The 18,764-nt window shown below is 49.0% G+C and overlaps 1 protein-coding gene across 14 annotated transcripts in view; it reads left to right on the forward strand.

Annotated features, from left to right (window-relative positions):
- The first annotated feature begins 1,837 nt into the window (after nt 1–1,837).
- The window catches only part of cast (calpastatin), a 318,006-nt gene continuing 301,079 nt past the window's right edge, over nt 1,838–18,764 (forward strand). For 4 of the 14 annotated variants that reach the window (XM_072516331.1, XM_072516335.1, XM_072516329.1 and 1 more), the window contains exon 1: nt 1,842–2,078. In XM_072516331.1, coding sequence (XP_072372432.1) covers nt 2,037–2,078 — 42 coding nt within the window. In that variant the 5' untranslated portion in view covers nt 1,842–2,036. Of the gene's footprint in view, nt 2,079–18,764 lie in introns of all 14 variants that reach the window. The other 10 variants (XM_072516333.1, XM_072516334.1, XM_072516325.1 and 7 more) reach the window with 7 other exon arrangements.

Raw genomic sequence — 18,764 nt, forward strand, 5'->3', positions numbered from 1 at the left:
CCAATTATCCTAACCTCGGTTGTTGGCAAGATTCTAGAATCCATTGTTAAGGATGAGATTTCTAAATTCTTGGAAGTGCAGGGTCGGATTAGGACAAGTCAGCATGGATTTAGTAAGGGGAGGTCTTGCCTGACAAACCTGTTAAGAGTTCTTTGAAGAGATAACAAATAGGTTAGACCAAGGAGAGCCAATGGATGTTATCTATCTTGACTTCCAAAAGGCCTTTGATAAGGTGCCTCACGGGAGACTGCTGAGTAAAATAAGGGCCCATGGTATTCGAGGCAAGGTACTAACATGGATTGATGACTGGCTGTCAGGCAGAAGGCAGAGAGTTGGGATAAAAGGTTCTTTTAAAAGGATAAAAGGTGTCCCGCAGGGTTCAGTGTTGGGGCCACAGCTGTTCTCTTTATATATTAACGATCTAGATGACGGGACTGAGGGCATTCTGGCTAAGTTTGCCGATGATACAAAGATAGGTGGAGGGGCAGGTAGTATGGAGGAGGTGGGGTGGCTGCAGAAAGATTTAGACAGTTTAGGAGAGTGGTCCAAGAAATGGCTGATGAAATTCAACGTGGGCACGTGCGAGGTCTTGCACTTTGGAAAAAAGAATAGAGGCGTGGACTATTTTCTAAACGGTGACAAAATTCATAATGCTGAAGTGCAAAGGGACTTGGAAGTCCTAGTCCAGGATTCTCTAAAGGTAAACTTGCAGGTTGAGTCCGTAATTAAGAAAGCAAATGCAATGTTGTCATTCATCTCAAGAGGCTTGGAATATAAAAGCAGGGATGTACTTCTGAAGCTTTATAAAGCATTAGTTAGGCCCCATTTAGAATGCTGTGAGCAATTTTGGGCCCCACACCTCAGGAAGGACATACTGGCACTGGAGCGGGTCCAGCGGAGATTCACACGGATGATCCCAGGAATGGTAGGCCTAACATACGATGAACGTCTGAGGATCCTGGGATTATATTCATTGGAGTTTAGGAGGTTGAGGGGAGATCTAATAGAAACTTACAAGATAATGAATGGCTTAGATAGGGTGGATGCAGGGAAGTTGTTTCCATTAACAGGGGAGACTAGGACCCGGGGGCACAGCCTTAGAATAAAAGGGAGTCACTTTAGAACAGAGATGAGGAGAAATTTCTTCAGCCAGAGAGTGGTGGGTCTGTGGAATTCATTGCCACAGAGGGCGGTGGAGGCCAGGACGTTGAGTGTCTTTAAGACAGAAGTTGATAAATTCTTGATTTCTCGAGGAATTAAGGGCTATGGAGAGAGAGCGGGTAAATGGAATTGAAATCAGCCATGATTGAATGGTGGAGTGGACTTGATGGGCCGAATGGCCTTACTTCCACTCCTATGTTTTATGGTATTGTTAGCGTGTGCAATTTTCTAAATCAATCGGATTGTGAAAGAATGTGGACAATTTGGAGTGGGGTTAAGTGGAACGTTCCTGGAGTCGCACATAGGCTCCCTAAACGAACATTGTAAGTCAAAGTGTTGTCAGCGTATTAGAACATTCCTTGGATAAAAAGGACACGGTAATTCCTACTCTAGCCTCAATTATTCTGGGAGGCAAGAGAAAGATCTGGAAAGGAAGGTAGATTACTACCAGGAGACTAAACAGTTTTAGACTTGTAGAAGATATTATCCAGGATGTATAATTATACTATCCGGGATGCTGGAATGACAGCACATTATTAAATTAGGTATTTATATGTTATTTATGTGTGAAGGGTCTGCCCATGGAGAAAGGAGGTGGGGAGGGGGCAGGGAGTGTGGTGATTCGAGTACATCTGGAAAAGGCCACTAAATGTGGTTAGCCTGTAAGAGAGGGTGTTCCACAACAGAAACATTCAGAGGGATTGAAAAAGGATACGCCCTAAACTGCAAACGACTACAACAAGTTTGGTGGGAAAAGCGCCAGCGCCTCGGCTCTCTGACAGGAGTTAGTGTGGGTTCACCGATCCGCCAGAAAGCGCTAACTTTGGAGGGACAACCCTCCCCCCCACCCCCCGCCCGAGAACACAGCCTGCAAGATGTCGCAGCCGAACAAAAGAAAAGGCAAAGAGCCCCGAAAGGTAAATATGACGGGAGTAAACATTGTTAAAAGTTAGTCAAGCGGCTGAGGCTGGGGCTGGAAAAGCAGCTCAGAGCCTCCAAGACTTGTCAAGGGCCGAAAGCCGGATGAGATCCAGTCACCCCCCTCCCCACCCCTGGGCCCGCACTCCGACTACTGTATCTATCGCCAGTCGCTACTGGCAATTAGGATTTCGCTTGAATTAATTTTATAACGAAATTTGCACGTTTTATATCCTGAAATTAGTTTGGGAGGAAATCCGCCGCAGGGCGCTGACATTTGCTTAAAAACATCCATCGGTATTTCTGGGGCGCGGAGGATCTGGAACAGTTTGCATCATTTATTCCATGAAGTAACAGTGAGGCTTTACTCCCCCTGCCCTCTGCTGCCTTGGGTGGTTGAGTTGCGCCCTGTTGGCCGGAACGCCCAATCAGTGTGTCCTCCCTTCACTGTCCAATGCACTGATCCACACAGACTGGGAAGCTGCTTCTGTTTCCAGGTAATTCTGGTTGAGAGGGTGTTAAATGTCGCTGCACTTATTGAGGGTGGGGGAATGGTTCCGCAGCCAGTCTGGGTCATTGCCGCATTGCTGCCACTCTTCTGTGTTTTTATCTGGGCAGACTGGAGAACTGCAGCATTCAGCGAGCCCGGCATTGTATCTTTGAGGGGAATGCTTCAAAGCTAACCTGGCCGGGAGGAGTTAGAACAGCAGAGTATCGTTTCCGATCTCCATGTAAACAAAGAAATAGTGTAAAAAAAACCTATAGGGCTGCTGATCTTCACAACGTTGGGCCACTTCCTCAAAGTTATGTTACCAACTTTTCAATTGTTGTGTACTAGGAAGTGAAATGGACCTTTTCCAAAAATGTATATCCTCATTGGTTTCCATGGGCTTGATTAAAAGAGGAACTTCTTGACCTCTAACCTCACTCATTTTTTTATTCCTGTCCTGAGACCTTACACTTTTGATGTGTTGGGTACCCTGCTACACAGACGAACCAACACAGTTGCGAATGGTACAACTCAGTTTTATTCCTAACATTTATTTACAGTGGTAAACTGGTTACTGAGGTTCGATCATAACCCTAGAATCTGTGGACCTATTCCTAAAACTATCTTGTAGTGGCACTCAGCACATGGTGGATGTCTGAGTGGCTTGCTATGAGCTCTGTGCCCTGAGCTGTCTCCTGCTGGAATGCTCAGGAAGTGTCGTGTTCCCTGTTTTGTACTGTGTATGCTCTTGCCTGTGATTGGCTGTGGTGTGTGTGTGTTGATTGGTCCGTTGATCTGTCCATCAATATGTATGCATGATTGTGCTATGATGTTTACCTCAATATCATGACATCCTCCTTTTTTTACAAGAACATGTGCCTATGTGATTATAAATAGAGATGTGTACTGAGTGCAGCTAAATGTGTGTGTGAAATATCTACAGCATGTACATGGGGCTAAATTATATACAAGGGGCGATGTCGGGTGCAACATAGCAACGAGGTTGTACCATAAACAAAGAAAAGGAAATGTTGAACGACAAAACGGACTCCTGTAACGACAAGGAAGAACAGAAACATATTAACACAGTGGTATTATGAGTTCAATGTACAAACAGGCTCATAAGTCCAGTCTAGTAGGTGGGTGACGAATTCGGGTTGACCGCCTCAAGGGTGGGTCTGGATCCACCGGCTGAGGAATGGGCCAGGCCACGGGCGACGACGGAAGGGGCATGGGTGGCAGGAAGCTCCACGAAGTCGATATCAGGAACAACATGAGGGCGCGGTGTCGGTGTAAGTTCCCGTAGCGAGCGTGGAAGTAGGCGAAGAGCCCGGCGATTGCGCCTACGAATGGATCCATCAGGCACGCGAACCAGGAACGAGCAGGGAGCCACGCGTCGGAGAACTTCGGCAGGTGCTGACCAGCCACCTTCTGGTAGGTGGATGCGGACGTCGTCTCCAGGCGCCAGGGCGGGAAGATCAGTTGCCCGTGTGTCATTTGCCCTCTCCTGGCGAACGCGCTGCTGTTGCATTCTGTGTAGTACCGGAGCATGGTTGGTTGTGGGTACCAGAATGGATGGCACAGTGGTCCTGAGGGCGCGACCCATCAACAGCTGGGCTGGTGATAGGCCAGTGGCTAGTGGGGCCGAGCAATAGGCCAGCAGGGCTAGGCAGAAATCCGATCCGGCAGCAGCAGCCTTGCAGAGGAGCCGCTTGACGATGTGAACGCCCTTCTCCGCCTTTCCATTGGACTGGGGATGCAGAGGGCTGGACGTCACGTGTGTGAAGTCATACTAAGCAGCAAAGGACGACCATTCCTGGCTGGCAAAACAGGGCCCATTGTCCGACATGACAGTAATCGGAATGCCGTGGCGAGCGACGGTGCCTTTGCAGGCCCTTATGACAGCAGACAATGTCAAATCGTGCAGGTGTATGACCTCTGGATAGTTGGAAAAGTACTCAATGACGATGACATAGTCCCTGCCAAGCGCGTGAAAAAGGTCCACACCCACCTTCGCCCAGGGGGACGTCATCAGCTCATGGGGCTGAAGTGTCTCAGGAGGTTGCGCCGGTTGAAACCTTTGGCAGGTGGGGCAGTTGAGCACCATATTGGCAATGTCATCACTGAAGCCTGGCCAGTATACCACCTCACGGGCCCTCCATCTGCACTTCTCGACCCCCAGATGGCCTTCGTGTAGTTGGTCGAGGACCAGCTTGTGCATGCTGTGCGGAATCACAATCCGGTCCAGCTTTAGAAAGACACCATCAATGACGGCCAAGTCGTCTCGGACATTGTAGAACTGCGGGCACTGTCCTTTGAGCCACCCTCCCGTCATGTGGCGCATCACCCGTTGTAGAAGGGGGTCAGCCGCAGTCTCCCGGTGAATACGGGCCAGACTGGAGTCGTCAGCTGGCAGATTTGCCGATGTGAAGGCCACCTGCGCTTCGACCTGACAGACGAACCCCTCCGAATCGGGCGGTGTGCTCACTGCTCTAGATAGGGCATCCACAATGATAAGGTCCTTTCCCGGGGTGTAGACCAGTTGGAAGTCATACCTCCTGAGTTTAAGTAGGATGCGCTGGAGGTGAGGGGTCATCTCGTTCAGGTCCTTATTTATGATGCTGACCAGGGGGGCATGGTCAGTCTCAACGGTAAAATGGGGGAGACCATACACTTAGTCATGGAACTTGTCTATTCCGGTTAGCAAGCCCAGTCACTTCTTTTCGATCTGCGCGTAGCGCTGTTCTGTGGGGGTCATGGCCCGCGAGGCATAGGCGACTGGGGCCCATGATGCAGTGTCATCCAGCTGTAGGAGTACAGCCCCAATGCGGGACTGGCTGGCATCAGTCAAAATTTTAGTGTCACGAGATGTGTCGAAAAACGCCAATACCGGGGCTGTGGTGAGCTTAATTTTGAGCTCCTCCCATTCCTTCTGGTGTGTGGGCAGCCACTGGAACTCCGTGGACTTCTTGGCGAGGTGGCGCAGAGCCGTCGTGTGGGAGGCAAGGTTGGGAATGAACTTCCCCAGGAAGTTGACCATGCCTAGGAAGCGTAGCACTGCTTTCTTGTCTGCCGGCTGCGGCATGGCTGTAATGGCGCTCACCTTGTCTGCATCCGGACGGACCCCATACCGGGAAATGTGGTCCCCCAGGAACTTCAGCTCGGTTTGGCCGAAAGAACACTTGGCTCGATTGAGGCGCAGGCCGGTTTCCCGTATGTGCGCAAAGACGCGCTGGAGACGATTGATGTGCTCCTGTGGTGTGGTGGACCAGATGATGACTTTGTCCACGTAGACGCGCACCCCTTCGATGCCCTCCATCATCTGCTCCATGATCCCGTGAAAGACCTCGGATGCCGAGATGATGCCAAATGGCATTCTGTTCTAGCAGAACCTGCCGAAAGGGGTGGTGAAGGTGCACAGCTTTCGGCTGGACTGATCCAGTTGGACCTGCCAAAAAACGTTCGAGGCATCCAGTTTTGTGAAGATTTTAGCCCGGGCCATTTCGCTCGTGATCTCTTCCTGTTTGGGTATGGGGTAATGTTCCCTCATTATGTTGTTGTTGAGGTCTTTTGGATCAATGCAGATCCGGAGCTCGCTGGAGGGCTTCTTAACACACACATTGGAGCTGACCCATGGGGTGGGCTCCGTGACCCGGGATAGCACACCTTGGTCCTGGAGATCCTGCAGCTGCTGCTTGAGGCGGTCTTTGAGTGGCGCTGGGACCCTGCGAGGTGCGTGAATGACCGGGGTGGCGTCCGGTTTGAGCCGAATTCTGTAGGTGTAGGGCAGTGTTCCCATGCCCTCGAATGCCTCCTGGTTGTGGGCGAGGAGCAATTGGAGCTGTGCCCTGAATTCTGCATCCGGGAAGTCAGATATGTCTTCTGGAGACAGAGCATGGACTCGTTGCACGAGGTGGAGGACCTTGCATGCCTGTGCGCCTAGCAGGGAGTCCTTTGATGATCCGACTATTTCGAATGAGAGTGTGGCCGTGTGTGTGTTGTGTGTCACCTGGAGCTGGCAGGATCTCATAGCCGGGATAACGTTCCCATTGTAGTCGACCATCTTGCAACGGGATGGCCGAATTGGTGGGCTGACCTTCATGGCGTAGAAGGCTGACCATGCTATGAGGTTGGTGGAGGCGCCAGTGTCCAGACGGAATGTTATCGGTGATCGGCTGACTGTTAGGGTGGCACACCATTCATCACCCGGATTGACAGTGTTCACTTGCAATGGCTGGTGGGTCCTGGCTGGAGACATCCGGTTCCCATCAATGACCGCAACACGGAAGGCGTCCCGGTCGTCTGTGTCACTGGTCTGGATATCGTCTGGGCATGACTCGTAGTTAGGAGGCTGAATGGTCCGCACGTCCCTGCGAGGTTGTCGGAATTATCATAGAATTTACAATGCAGAAGGAGGCCATTCGGCCCATCGAGTCTGCACCGGCTCTTGGAAAGGTCAACACCTCCACCCTATCCCCATAATCCAGCAACCCCACCCAACACTAAGGGCAATTTTGGACACTGAGGGCAATTTATCATGGCCAATCCACCTAACCTGCACATCTTTGGACTGGGGAACTTTGATCTTTGGAATTGGAGAACATTGGCAGGTTGAGCTGCTCGACAGCAGGCAGCGTAGTGGCCCATCTTGCCACAGCGGAGGCATTGTCGGTTTCTCGCGCGACATTGCCACTTAAAATGTGCGGCTCCGCAGTTGCCGCACGTCGTGACGTCATGGCGTTCGTTGCGCCACCGCACATGCGCAGTTCGGTCTTGCGTCGAGCGCGCCTGCGCATCACGTCCCTCAGTGTCGACGTCGTTTTTGGCGCGCACAAATGCGGGAGGCCTCGAAAAGCACGCGAAATGGCCGCCCTCGTCCGGGCCGCGGGCCGGGAGGAACTCGATCGCCTGGACCCGTTCGGCCTCGTAGGACGCCTGCCGCGCCGATTCGGCCGCCTGAAATTGGGAGTAGCGGCTAGTCGCATTTTCATGCAGGACACAGGCTTCGATTGCGGAGGCTAGGGTGAGGCCTTTAATTTTTAAGAGCTGTTGGCATAGGGTGCCCGAGGTGACCCCAAAAATGATCTGGTCCAGAATCATGGAATCGGAGGTGGTGTCGTAACCGCAGGACTGCGCGAGGATACGGAGATGCGTAAGGAAGGATTGAAAGGGCTCATCCTTACCCTGCAGGCGCTGCTGGAAGAGATACCTCTCGAAACTCTCGTTGACTTCGACGTTGGAGTGTTGGTCGAGTTTGAGAAGGACCGTCTTGTACTTGGTCTTGTCCTCACATTCCGTGAACACCAGGGAGTTGTAGACATGGATGGTGTGTTGACCTGCCGTGGAGAGGAGGATGGCGATCTTTCTGGTGTCCGAAGCGCTTTCCTTTTCGTTGGCTTCCAGAAAGAGCTCGAAGCGCTGTTTGAACAGCTTCCAATTAATGCCGAAGGTTTCCAGCGACTTGTAGCAGCTGCGGTGTGCTGACGGTGTCCATGGCGCAGAATGGCAGATTCCGGAGGATTTGTAGGTAGGTCCCACAGTTACTCCTGGTACTATGATGTGTTGGGTACTCTGCTACACAGACGAACCAACACGGTTGCGAATGGTACAACTCAGTTTTATTACTAACATTTATTTACAGTGGTAAACTGGTTACTGAGGTTCGATCATAACCCTAGAATCTGTGGACCTATTCCTAAAACTATCTTGTAGTGGCACTCAGCACATGGATGATGTCTGAGTGGCTTGCTGTGAGCTCTGTGCCCTGAGCTGTCTCCTGCTGGAATGCTCAGGAATTGTCGTGTTCCCTGTTTTGTACTGTGTATGCTCTTGCCTGTGATTGGCTGTGGTGTTGTGTGTGTGTTGATTGGTCCGTTGATCTGTCCAGCAGTCTGTATGCATGTTTGTGCTATGATGTTTACCTGAATATCATGACAACTTTGATTATCATATTAATTTTTAATTTTCAGCTATTAATGTTCCGGTGATGAGAAAGATCAACTTCCATTATTTTTTACAAAGAACTCTACATTCTCGACGTGTCTGGAAATTATTGCCATTCCTTAGTTGCCTTAGGAATGCTGTAGTGCGCCTTTTGTATTTTTTTCCCTAAATTTAGCGTACCCAATTATTTTTTTTCCAATTAAGGGACAATTTAGCGAGGTCAATCCACCTAACCTGCACATTTTTGGGTTGTGGGAGTGAAACCCAGGCAGACGTGAGGAGAATGTGCAAACTCCACATGGACAGTGACCCAGGGCTGGGTTTCAAACCCTGTACTCAGCGGCGTAGGCGGCAGTGCTGAGCATTGTGCCACATGCGACCCCGCCTTTTGTATTGTTGATACAAGTAGCTTGCTGTGATGAATGTAAGAAATTGTCCTATTATATATTTTTTGCAGTAATATAATTAAAAACTTGGGTTGAGATGCATATAGACAGTATGACCTCCAGAGCTGTGATTTAGGTGCCATAAAAGTGAAAGTGAGGTAATCATTGATTTGCAGATGAAGTGTTCCGTCAATAGATCTTGAGAACCACTTATTTGATCACACATAGCTAGCTAATGGAATATTGTTTACGCTTGAAGGACCCCTGAGGTGTAGATAATTTATGAGAAGTATTGTGTTTGGTCCTGGCTGAAAAAGCCAAAGGACATCTTGTAAGAAGAGAAAAAGAATGCCTTATGCTCTGGTACAGACAATATAATGGGAGTAGCCAGGTCTGTCTGAAAAGGCAGTTGGTCCTAGAATTCTCATCTGTACAGAAGTGTATCAGTTTGGCCCTGAAAGGTTCTCTCTCCAAAGATTCTGCACAGAGAAAAGCAAATAGAAACCTGGTTGTTAACTTTATTCATAAGTGGTATTTTAAATATATTGGTTTACTTAATTGGAATATAGTGGCAGGTTTAGAAAGTAAGTTAAGGTTTTCTCTTATTTAAGAACTGTTGTAACTGTTAACCGTAAAGCTATTTCTTTGTTGATAATATGGTTAATTCTGTGTTTAAATTAAAGTTTGTTCAACACAAAACCTATGGATCATCACTCCTGTGGTGCAGTACCATTTCCTCACTGGTTTACATATTGCAAATAATTGGGTTCTCATCCAGGATCCTAACAGGGCTGTCACAAGTCAATCCTGTTAATGTGAGATTGGGGATCACAAAAACCAGACTGGATCAGCTTAATAGAGATATTCAAAATCATAAGGGGCCTGGACAGGTTAGATAGCGAGAAACTGTTCCCACTCATGAAGAGATCAAGATCGAGAGGGTGCAAATTTAAAGTAATTCGTAAAAGAAGCAAAAATGATGTGACAAAAAATGTTTTCACACAGTGAGTGGTTAAGGTCTGGAATACACTTCCTGAGAAGGTGGTGGGGGAAGATTCAGGCATGGCTTTCAAAAGGGAATTAGACTGAAATCTGAAAAAGAAGAATGTGCAGGGTTATAGGGAGAAGATGGGAGAATGGCACTAAAGAATGGTTCATTTGGAAAGCCGGCGCAGACATGATGGGCTGAATGGCTTCCTTCAGTGCTGTAACAGTTCTGTGAAACCATTTGTAGTTCTACACTGCGAATATTTTTGCATGTGTTGAAGGAAAATGGGACTGGATTTAATGCAGCCTTTTGTCGGAGGAAATGCGGGGGGAAGGGTCCGGTAATTATGGGAGAGGTCCTGTGTCAGTCTCCCGGTGATGGGAAAATCTCCCTCAATTAAGGAGGAAGATGCTGATGTGGAATTCTCAGCCACCCAAGGCAAGATGGCAATAGGCTCAATCGTGAGCTAAATCACCGATTATTCCTGAGCCCACTGCCATTCAGGGGTTGCTCAGCGATTAAATGGAGACCACACAAATATGCTGCACCCTCAGAAGGCTGCCATGCAAACCCTATTGGATTAGCCAACAGCTTCCCAGGAGGAATGCCCTATGGTCTCAGATTGGCCAACAGCTGTCAGTGGTCAGGACTTCTGCCACCAGGGATCTCAATCACGCTTGCAGGTTAGGTGTCTGACAAACACTTGGTTGGGTTTCCCCCATGGAACTGATGGGGGTAGCCCACAAGTTCTCCAAGCGGTGGGCTGATGAGACCACCATCGGCCCAACAAAATCCTGGCCATAGCACTTTGAAAAGAAAGGAGGGACATAGGTGGAAATATTTCCTTTTTTAAATTAAAAAATAATTTTCTAATTGAGGTGTAAACAGCATCTGCCAGTGACGACAGTAGTAAGGTTTTAGTTGACATGTTGGTTGTGGGACATAAGTGGATGTTAAAAAGAGACAGGATAGTATCAGTCTGCATAAGGATTATAAGCGGTAGATTAATGCAATCAAAGGTGTGTCAGGTTGCAGGATGCTCGAGTATCGGTGGTTCAATGGTAGAATCCTCACTTGTGTGAACTGAGTTGAATCTGGCCGTATATAGGATACAGATGGAATCTACTTCACTTCTATTTCCAGACTACGCAGTTATGTTTATCATCAAGTGCAGGAGAGATGCACATAAGTGATGCCATATTAGTTGGGTGTGCTTTGAGGGAGTGCAGTATTTTATTTAAAGGCATATTTTAGAAAACATGTGGAATTAATGATGCTTACTGCACTTTCTTGGGTATATCGCACTTTCTTGGGTATATCTAAAGTTAAACCATTTTCAAATTCAGTTTACATTAAGTTGTAATATTTGAATCAGAAGTTTGTGATGTCACTTGGGACTTTAGCTAACATTTCTGTGTGGTTGTAAGGAAGTGCTGTCTTGTCAGAGGAATGGTAGCTTTCAAATCTGATGCAAAGCTAAGATTGTTGTTCTGCCCAGGTTGATTATTCACTGAAGGATTAGGGAATTGCCTTTGCTGACATTTATTCCTCAACCAACACTGACTAAAAGATTACATATTTCCTACCATCAAAGATCTGGAAAGGTTAAATGATCTATGTATACACTGTGCAAATGTGCTTTATAAAACGGACCTGCCATTTTTTGCCACTTGTTTCGCCTGCTGGCTTCTGGACTTGTCAGATGATGGGAGACACCCCTGGAGCATTTTTGCTCCGCTTGAGGTTTGTTTCAGTTCAAGTTTTGAGTGTTTGTTCTAGGATGAGGAAATGGCTGAGGAACTGAACAGGTTTTTTGGGTTGGTCTTCACAGTGGAAGACACAAATAACATGCCAGTGACTGATAGAAATAAGGCTATGACAGGTGAGGACCTTGAGAGGATTGTTATCACTCAGGATGTAGTGATGGGCAAGCTAATGGAGCTAAAGGTAGACACCCCGACCAGGCTGATCACGTGGAACGTGAGGGGCCTGAATAGGCCGGTCAAGAGGTCCGGCGTGTTCTCGCATTTAAAGGGGTTGAAGGCGGACGTGGCCATGTTGCAAGAGACGCACTTAAAGCTTGCTGACCAGACGAGGCTAAGGAAAGGATGGGTGGGACAGGTGTTTCACTCGGGGTTAGACTCACAAAGACCAGAGAGGTGGCAATTTTGGTTAGTAAACAAGTGGCATTTGAGGCGGGGGGCATCGTGGCGGACAAGGGGGGCAGGTGCATAATGATGAGTGGCAAGCTGCAGGAGGCCCGGGTGGTGCCAGTGAATGTGTATGCCCCGAACTGGGACGATGTGGACTTCATGAGGCGTGTGTTGGTTGGATCCCGGACTTGGAGTCAAGTAACCTGATTATGGGAGGGGACTTTAATATGGTCTTGGATACGATCTTGGACCGTTCCAAGTCCAGGTCGGGAAAGAGGCCGGTGGGAGTTCATGGCCAGATGGGGGGGGGAGGTGGACCCGTGGAGGTTTACGCAGCCAAGGGCGAAGGAGTTCTCCTTTTTCTCCCACGTCCATAAAGTCTATTCGCGGATAGACTTCTTTGCGTTGAGTAGGGCGCTGATCCCGAGGGTGGAGTGGGTCGAATACTCAGCCATTGCGATCTCGGATCATGCCCCGCACTGGGTGGACCTGCGACTGGGGGCGGAGCGGGGTCAGCGCCCTCTCTGGAGACTGGATGTGGGGCTGCTGGCGGATGAAGAGGTGTGTGGGCGGATAAGGAGGAGCATTTAGAACTATGTGAGAGCGAATGACACAGGGGAGGTATCTGGCAGTGGTGTGGGAGGCTTTGAAGGCGGTCGTTAGGGGAGAGTTAATTTCCATCAGGTCCCACAGAGAGAAGAAGGAGAGGGCGGAGAGGGAGAGGCTGGTGGGAGAGATACTCAGGGTAGACAGGAGGTACGTGGAGGCCCCAGAGGGGGGGGGGGCTGCTGAACGAACGCCGGAAACTGCGGGCGGAGTTTGACTTGCTGACCACGGGGAAGGCGGAGGCGCAGTTACGGAAAGTGAAAGGGGCAGTCTACGAGTATGGGGAGAAGGCGAGTAGGATGCTGGCGCACCAGCTGCGCAAGAGAGAGGCAGCTAGAGAGATTGGGGGAGTGCGAGATAAGGAAGGCAACCTGGTGTTGAGCCCCGAGAGAGTCAATGAAGTCTTCAGGGAGTTCTACGTGAAGTTATACGAGTCGGAACCCCCTGGGGAGGGGGAAGGGGTGAGGCAGTTTATGGACCGGTTGAGGTTCCCGAGGGTGGAAATGGAGCGGGTGGAGGGATTGGGGGCCCCAATTGAGATGGAGGAGGTAGTCAGGGGACTGGCAAGCATGCAGTCGGGCAAGGCCCCGGGTCCGGACGGCTTCCCTGTAGAATTTTATAAGAAGTTCTCGGAGCTACTGAGCCCACTCCTGCTAAGAACCTTCAATGACGCAAAGGAGAGAGGGACCCTCCCTCCGACGATGTCGCAGGCATTGATTTCGCTTATCTTGAAGAAGGAGAAGGATCCGCTTCAGTGTGGGTCCTACAGGCCAATATCACTCCTGAATGTAGACGCCAAACTGTTGGCAAAAATTCTGGCCACCAGAATAGAGGACTGTGTCCCAGGAGTGATTGGGGAGGACCAGACGGGTTTCGTTAAGGGCAGGCAGCTGAATACGAATGTGAGGAGGCTCCTGAATATTATCATGATGCCTCTACGTGGTTGACCTGTTGTTGCACATTTCGGACCCGCTAGAGGGGACGGGGGAGGTCATGCGGATCCTGAGGGACTTTGGGAGTTTCTCAGGGTATAAATTGAATGTGGGGAAGAGTGAGCTGTTCGTGGTCCACGCTAGGGGCCAAGAGGAGAGACTGAGGGAGCTCCCACTCAGGATAGTGGAGAGGAGCTTTCGGTACTTGGGGATACAAGTGGCCAGGAACTGGGATGCGCTGCACAGGCTCATCTTAACCCGGCTCATGGAGCAGATGGAGGGAGAGTTTAAAAGGTGGGACATGCTCCCGCTTTCCCTGGCGGGATGGGTGCAGACTGTGAAGATGACGGTTTCTCTTCGTCTTTCAGTGCCTCCCCATTTTCATCCCCAAGTCTTTTTTTAAGTGGGTGAATAGGATTGTTTCGGGACTTGTGTGGGCAAATAAAACCCCGCGAGTTAAAAGGGCATTCTTGGAGCATAGCCGGGGGGGGGAGGAGGACTGGCTCTTCCGAACTTCTGCAGCTATTATTGGGCGGCCAATGTGACCATGATTAGGAAGTGGATGATGAAGGAGGGGGCGGCTGGAGGAGGCGTCATGCAAAGGCACCAGCCGAGGGGCACTAGTCACGGCTCCGCTGCTGTTTTCACTGGCGCGATACACCACAAGTCTGGCGGTGACGGCGGCACTGAGGATTTGGGGGCAGTGGAGGAGACACAGGCAGGAGGAGGGGGCCTCTGTGTGGACCCCGATACGGAATAACCACAGATTTGCTCCGGGTAGGTTGGATGGGGGATACCAAAGGCTGGTATAGGGCAGGTATTAGGAGGATGGGGGACCTGTTTATAGACGGGACTTTCCCCAGCATGCAGGCGCTGGAGGAGAAGTTCGGCCTGCCCCGGGGAATGCGTTCAGGTACCTCCAGGTTCGGGACTTTCTTAGAAAACCGGTGGGGACATTTCCGCTGCTGCCCCCACGTAGGATCCAGGACAGGGTGGTGTCTGGCATCTGGGTAGGGGAGGGGAAGGTGTCGGACATATATCAGGAGCTGCAGGAGGTGGAGGAAGCCTCAGTGGAGGAGTTGAAGGGCAGGTGGGAGGAGGAGCTGGGCGAGGAGCTGGATGAGGGCCCGTGGGCCGACGCCCTGGGCAGGGTGAACTCCTCCTCATCATGTGCCAGGCTCAGCTTAATTCAGTTTAAGGTGGTGCATCGGGCACATATAACGGCAGCAAGAATGAGTACGTTTTTTGGGGTGGAGGACAGGTGCCCGAGATGTGCAGGGAGTCCAGCGAACCATGCCCGTATGTTTTGGGCATGCCCGGCACTTAAAGAATTCTGGCAGGTGTTTTAAAGGGTGATGTCTAGGATTTTGTACACTCGGGTGAAGGCGAGTCCAACAGCAGCGATATTTGGGGTGGTGGAGGATCCGGGAGTGCAGGAAGCGAAAGAGGCCGAGGTACTGGCCTTTGCCTCCCTGGTAGCCCAGAGACGGATCTTGTTAATGTGGAGGGACTCGAAACCCCCGAGTGTGGAGACCTGGGTTAGCGATATGGCTGGGTTCCTCAGCCTGCAGCGAATAAAGTTCGCCTTGAGAGGGTCCTTTGTGGGGTTCTCCCGGCGGTGGCAACCTTTCCTTGACTTTTTAGGGGAGCAGTAAGTGTCAGCAGCAGCAGCAACTGGGGGGGGCAGGAGGGGGGGCTCAGGTGGGGGGAGGCAACTGTCGATATGATGTAAGTTTTGTATGAAGACAACACCCACCTTGTTCTGTTTAATAATTCTTGGTTTTTTTATTTTTATTATTATTTGTATTTCTATCTTTGTTATGTAAAAACGTTGGTTGGAAAAGCTTTAATAAAACATTTATTAAAATAAACAATAAAGGTAGACAAGTCTCCTGGCCCTGATGGAATGCATCCCATAGTGCTAAAAGAGATGGCTAGGGAAATTGCAAATGCACTAGTGATAATTTACCAAAATTCACTAGACTCTGGGGTGGTCCCGGCGGATTGGAAATTAGCAAACGTGACTCCACTGTTTAAAAAAGGAGGTAGGTAGAAAACGGGTAATTATAGGCCAGTGAGCTTAACTTCGGTAGTAGGGACGATGGGGCGGATGGGATTTATCCTAGGATTCTCTGGGAAGCTAGGGAGGAGATTGTTGAGCCTTTGGCTTTGATCTTTAAGTCATCTTTGTCTACGGGAATAGTGCCAGAAGACTGGAGGATAGCAAATGTTGTCCCCTTGTTCAAGAAGGGGAGTAGAGACAACCCCGGTAACTATAGACCAGTGAGCTTTACTTCAGTTGTGGGCAAAATTTTGGAAAGGTTTATAAGAGATAGGATGTGTAATCATCTGGAAAGGAATAATTTGATTAGAGATAGCCAACACGGTTTTGTGAAGGGTAGGTCGTGCCTCACAAACTTTATTGAGTTCTTTGAGAAGGTGATCAAACAGGTGGATAAGGGTAAAGCAGTTGATGTGGTGTATATGGATTTCAGTAAAGCGTTTGATAAGGTTCCCCATGGTAGGCTACTGCAGAAAATACGGAGGCATGGGATTCAGGGTGATTTAGCAGTTTGGATCAGAGATTGGCGAGCTGGAAGACGACAAAGGGTGGTGGTTGATGGGAAATGTTCAGACTGGAGTCCAGTTACTAGTGGTGTACCACAAGGATCTGTTTTGGGGCCACTGCTGTTTGTCATTTTTATAAATGACCTGGAGGAGGGCGTAGAAGGATGGGTGAGTAAATTTGCAGAGAGGTGGCAAATGGAGTTTAATGCAGAAAAGTGTGAGGTGATTCATTTTGGAAGGAATAACAGGAAGACAGAGTACTGGGCTAATGGTAATATTCTTGGCAATGTGGATGAGCAGAGAGATCTCGGTGTCCATGTACATAGATCCCTGAAAGTTGCCACCCAGGTTAAGAGGGTTGTTAAGAAGGCGTACGGTGTGTTAGCTTTTATTGGTAGAGGGATTGAGTTTCGGTGCCATGAGGTCATGTTGCAGCTGTACAAAACTCTGGTGCGGCCGCATTTGGAGTATTGCGTGCAATTCTGGTTGCCGCATTATAGGAAGGATGTGGAAGCAATTGAAAGGGTGCAGAGGAGATTTACCAGAATGTTGCCTAGTATGGAGGTAGGATCTTATGAGGAAAGGCTGAGGGACTTGAGGCTGTTTTCGTTAGAGAGAAGGTTAAGAGGCGACTTAATCGAGGCATACAAGATGATCAGAGGATTGGATAGGGTGGACAGTGAGAGCCTTTTTCCTCGGATGGTGATGTCTAGCATAGAGGAACATAGCTTTAAATTGAGGGGAGATAGATATAGGACAGATGTCAGAGGTAGGTTCTTTACTCCAAGAGTATTAAGGCCGTGGAATGCCCTGCCTGCAACAGTAGTGGACTCGCCAACACTAAGGGCATTCAAATGGTCATTGGATAGACATATGGACGATAAGGGAATAGTGTAGATGAGCTTTAGAGTGGTTTCACACGTCGGCGCAACATCGAGGGCCAAAGGGCCTGTACTGCGCTGTAATGTTGTATATGTATATGTATATGCTGGAATCTATCATCAAGGAAGAAATAGCGAGGCATCTGGATGGAAATTGTCCCCTTGGGCAGACGCAGCATGGGTTCATAAAGGGCAGGTTGTGCCTAACTAATTTAGTGGAATTTTTTGAGGACATTACCAGTGCGGTAGATAACGGGGCCCCAATGGATGTGGTATATCTGGATTTCCAGAAAGCCTTTGACAAGGTGCCACACAAAAGGTTGCTGCATAAGACAAAGATGCATGGCATTAAGGGTAAAGTCGTAGCATGGATAGCGGATTGGTTAATTAATAGAAAGCAAAGAGTGGGGATTAATGGGTGTTTCTCTGGTTGGCAATCAGTAGCTAGTGGTGTCCCTCAGGGATCAGTGTTGGGCCCACAATTGTTCACAATTTACATAGATGATTTGGAGTTGGGGACCAAGGGCAATGTGTCCAAGTTTGCAGACGACACTAAGATGAGTGGTAAAGCAAAAAGTGCAGAGGATACTGGAAGTTTGCAGAGGGATTTGGATAGGCTAAGTGAATGGGCTAGGGTCTGGCAGATGGAATACAATGTTGACAAATGTGAGGTTATCCATTTTGGTACGAATAACAGCAAAAGAGATTATTATTTAAATGATAAAATTTAAAACATGCTGCTGTGCAGAGAGACCTGGGTGTGCTAGTGCATGAGTCGCAAAAAGTTGGTTTTCAGGTGCAACAGGTGATTAAGAAGGCAAATGGAATTTTGTCCTTCATTGCTAGAGGGATGGAGTTTAAGTCTAGGGAGGTTATGCTGCAATTGTATAAGGTGTTAGTGAGGCCGCATCTGGAGTATTGTGTTCAGTTTTGGTCTCCTTACTTGAGAAAGGACGTACTGGCATTGGAGGGTGTGCAGAGGAGATTCACTAGGTTAATCCCAGAGCTGAAGGGGTTGGATTACGAGGAGAGGTTGAGTAGACTGCTGGGACTGTACTCGTTGGAATTTAGAAGGCTGAGGGGGGATCTTATAGAAACATATAAAATTATGAAGGGAATAGATAGGATAGATGCGGCAGGTTGTTTCCACTGGCGGGTGAAAGCAGAACTAGGGGGCATAGCCTCAAAATAAGGGGAAGTAGATATAGGACTGAGTTTAGGAGGAACTTGTTCACCCAAAGGGTTGTGAATCTATGGAATTCCTTGCCCAGTGAAGCAGTAGAGGCTCCTTCATTAAATGTTTTTAAGATAAAGATAGATAGTTTTTTGAAGAATAAAGGGATTAAGGGTTATGGTGTTCGGGCCGGAAAGTGGAGCTGAGTTCACAAAAGATCAGCCATGATCTCATAGAATGGCGGAGCAGGCTCGAGAGGCCAGGTGGCCTACTCCTGCTCCTAGTTATTATGTTCTATGTCCCTGACTCTGCTCTCCATTTATTGTGTAATTGCTCCAATTCTTTCTGCTCCCCTCCTAATGTTTCATTCCTTACTCAGACTCACACAGAATAGAAGATGCCCTTCGGCCGATCGAGTCTGCACTGACACGTGAAAAATAATTGACCCATCTACCTAATCCCATTTACCATCCCTTGGCCCATCGCCTTGAATGTTATGATGTGGCAAGTGCTCATCCAGGTACTTTTTAAAGGATGCAAGGCAACCCGCCTCTACCACCCTCA

The sequence above is a fragment of the Scyliorhinus torazame genome, chromosome 9, assembly GCF_047496885.1.
Source record: "Scyliorhinus torazame isolate Kashiwa2021f chromosome 9, sScyTor2.1, whole genome shotgun sequence".
In the NCBI taxonomy this organism is placed as follows: Eukaryota; Metazoa; Chordata; class Chondrichthyes; order Carcharhiniformes; family Scyliorhinidae; genus Scyliorhinus; species Scyliorhinus torazame.